This window comes from Nanorana parkeri, unplaced genomic scaffold (genome assembly GCF_000935625.1).
Source record: "Nanorana parkeri isolate BGI_ZX_2015 unplaced genomic scaffold, ASM93562v1 scaffold16, whole genome shotgun sequence".
Lineage (NCBI taxonomy): Eukaryota > Metazoa > Chordata > Amphibia > Anura > Dicroglossidae > Nanorana > Nanorana parkeri.
Window position 1 is genome coordinate 1188637 of NW_017306284.1, and position 2836 is coordinate 1191472.

At 42.4% G+C, this 2836-nt stretch overlaps 1 protein-coding gene across 5 annotated transcripts in view; it reads left to right on the forward strand.

The window, feature by feature from the left end:
* The window catches only part of VPS13B (vacuolar protein sorting 13 homolog B), a 761266-nt gene that overhangs the window by 723217 nt on the left and 35213 nt on the right, over nucleotides 1-2836 (forward strand). For 3 of the 5 annotated variants that reach the window (XM_018559343.1, XM_018559322.1, XM_018559329.1), the window contains exon 55: nucleotides 623-1449. In XM_018559343.1, the coding sequence (XP_018414845.1) occupies nucleotides 623-1449 (827 nt within the window). The remainder of the gene's footprint in view (nucleotides 1-622; nucleotides 1450-2836) is intronic. The other 2 variants (XM_018559352.1, XM_018559336.1) reach the window with 1 other exon arrangement.

Consider the following 2836-nt stretch of genomic DNA (forward strand, 5'->3'; position numbering starts at 1 on the left):
ACCTTTTATTTATATTCATGTAAACATTTTCTAAAGTCATTTAACACTCGTATTGCAATAAAATTAGTGTAAATCCTAACAATGAACCTCTCTATTTTCTCCCTTTTGTTCTGTTAAATGTACCATTGATAGTATTTTGTTATATCTGATAAGTGCAGACAAAACCTGTTGATCTTCAGAAATTCCGGGCTGCCCTGTCTCCTATGCACACGTCCTATTCAAATAGGCTACTTAGTCTTATCATGGACAACAGAAGGGTTAGCCTTTATGTTGTAGAGACCTGAGATTGCAGCTGGTTAAGTAGTTGAGCAAAAGACACTGGGAGGACTGACACCACTCTGTTTACAAAAAAGCTGTGTGTTGTCAGCCCACAATAGGACTTAGGAGCTGAGTGCATTTCTGGAAAATCAACCGGTATTTTTATGTACTTTCATGGTCTTTAGAATGATATAGCAAGAGGAAAAGTGCATGTATTGCAAAACTGCACTACATATCTTTGTTTAATTATGCCTTGACATACAATATAAATGAAGCTCACTTGCCCTGCTGATTAACTAATGGGTATATATATTTACCGTCCAGCCACTGGTATGGTCTTAACTTCTGCCTTGTTTTGCTTTAGGATTCAGAACCAGAAGATTGTATTTAGATCCTTCATCACTCAGCTCAGTGTTGGGATTTATGATGATGTCACCATCCACAAAACCTCCTCTGAGCTCATTCGCCTAACACTAGATAATGTGTTCCTCCAGATGGCACCAGTCACTAGCTACCTGCGACAGCCTTGTCGGGAGCTGCAGGCGGACATGACCTACGGTATGCCCACCTTTTACAGCCTGGAAGTGTACTGTGGAGATTTGCAGTTGGACAACCAGTTGTACAGCAAATCTCACTTCCACTTTCCTGTGCTGGTTTGCCAAGAGGAGAGAAGTGAATGTACCAAATGGCCAAAAGCTGGTGCTCTCCACATGTCTACCAATGAACTAGAAGAATACAAGGAAGCTTCGTTCCTCAAGCTCTTTGTTACCCTTTCTGTAGAACAAGAAGTCTATGACCTGAATGAACTGAGCTTTGATTTGAAGCCTTCTCGTCTTTATGTGGAGGACACTTTTGTTTATTATATGAAGACCCTATTTGATACATATCTTCCAGACAACAAATTGCTGCAGGGCCACGTTAAAGCGTCTGGCATTAAGCTTACTCCTTTGCTGCCAGAGCAAGTCAGGCAACATGCATTAGCGTTAGTCAGCCCGATTAAACTGAGAAGACTGACAGTGCAACCTGTTAACCTGCTGGTCAGCATCCACGCATCCCTGAAGTTGTACATTGCCTCAGACCACACACCCTTATCTTTCTCTATGTTTGAACGCGGACCAATCTTCACCACTGCAAGGCAGCTAATACACGCCCTCGCCATGCATTATGCTGCAGGTGCCCTCTTCCGAGCAGGTGAGAATTAGTATACAGAAACTAGACATCAGTAAAATTGTGTTTGTACTTATGAAAACATGTATAGCAGCATTCATTAAAATGTTGGCCATTCCTACCCTCCTCAAACATGTGGTTAGAATGTACTCAAGCTAACAATTACAATATATAACAGTCAGCTTCTGGTGCGTGAACCAAGCAGAGCAGGGTAACCAGATCCTGTAGTCACTGAATGTGACTTGCCACTTTGCTTCACTATTGGTCTATCAAAAAGATGGCTGGCCTTACAAACCAATAATGAAGTGTAGAAGAGGGTGGTGGAAAGCTTGCGGCCACTCAGGAACTAGTCATTATTTCCATGTCAGACCACCTTGGTTTTTCAGGGCTTCCAGGGCACTTTCCGAAAAATGGAAGCTGATGTGCAGGCACCTTAAGTTACCTGCTGTTAAGTGTCAGCTTCCTAAAGTCTAACCACAGGCTTTGTGTTGAGCAGGTTAGGAATGAAAACTAGCACCACTTGTGATGAAATGTATGTTTACCGTCTTACCCTCTGCCTTAATAGATGTTTCTATTTGTTTTTTAATCATATATTGTATGTACATGAAGTTACCACTTTGTCAGCTACATGTGCTGCTTAGAACAATGCATTGCCAGATTCTCCTCTTTAAGGGAACATTTCTAGACAGCTCACACTGTAGGCATTGACTGATAGGAGTGGGTTAGAACTAGGGATGCACCGATATATCGGCCGCTGAAACATATTGGCCGTAAATGGCACTTTTGGCATAATGCAGAAAGTGCTATTTTCCTGCAGATACATTGGCGCATTCCTGCTTTCTTTCCTCCCTGCTGGGCGCTGCTCTGTGTCCCAGCGGGGAGGAGAGAAATTGTTAGCGGCCGGCATCTCCTCCCACACAGTCAGCCTCCTATCACAGTCCGGCAGAGCGCTGTGTGAGCGGAGACAGGCCGCGCTGTCACAGGAGGCTGAGCTCTCCTCCTTACACCGCTCGGATCAGCCTGTGACAGCTGTCAAGAAGGAGAGCGAGATACAAACACTCAGTGATTAGTGAGTGTTTGTAAATAATTGAGGATATGGAATGGTTACTGTATCCTCAATTATGAATGAATGGGAAGTGATCTACACCACCTCCTGTTCATTCATGATTGTGGTTATAGTAAACACACAATCTTCTCATGTTATGAATGAACAGGAACACTCAGCATAGAGGATTCCTGTTCATTTATAACAGGGGCTACAGAAAAAGAGAGTGAGGACTTTGTGTCCTCAATCTCTTTTTCTATTTTAAAAGGGAAATATCAGGGGTCTGTTCAGACCCCTAATATTTCCCCGAAGCCCCTAAAAGTAAAGTAAAAAATAAAAATATTTAATAAAAAATAAATTAATAAA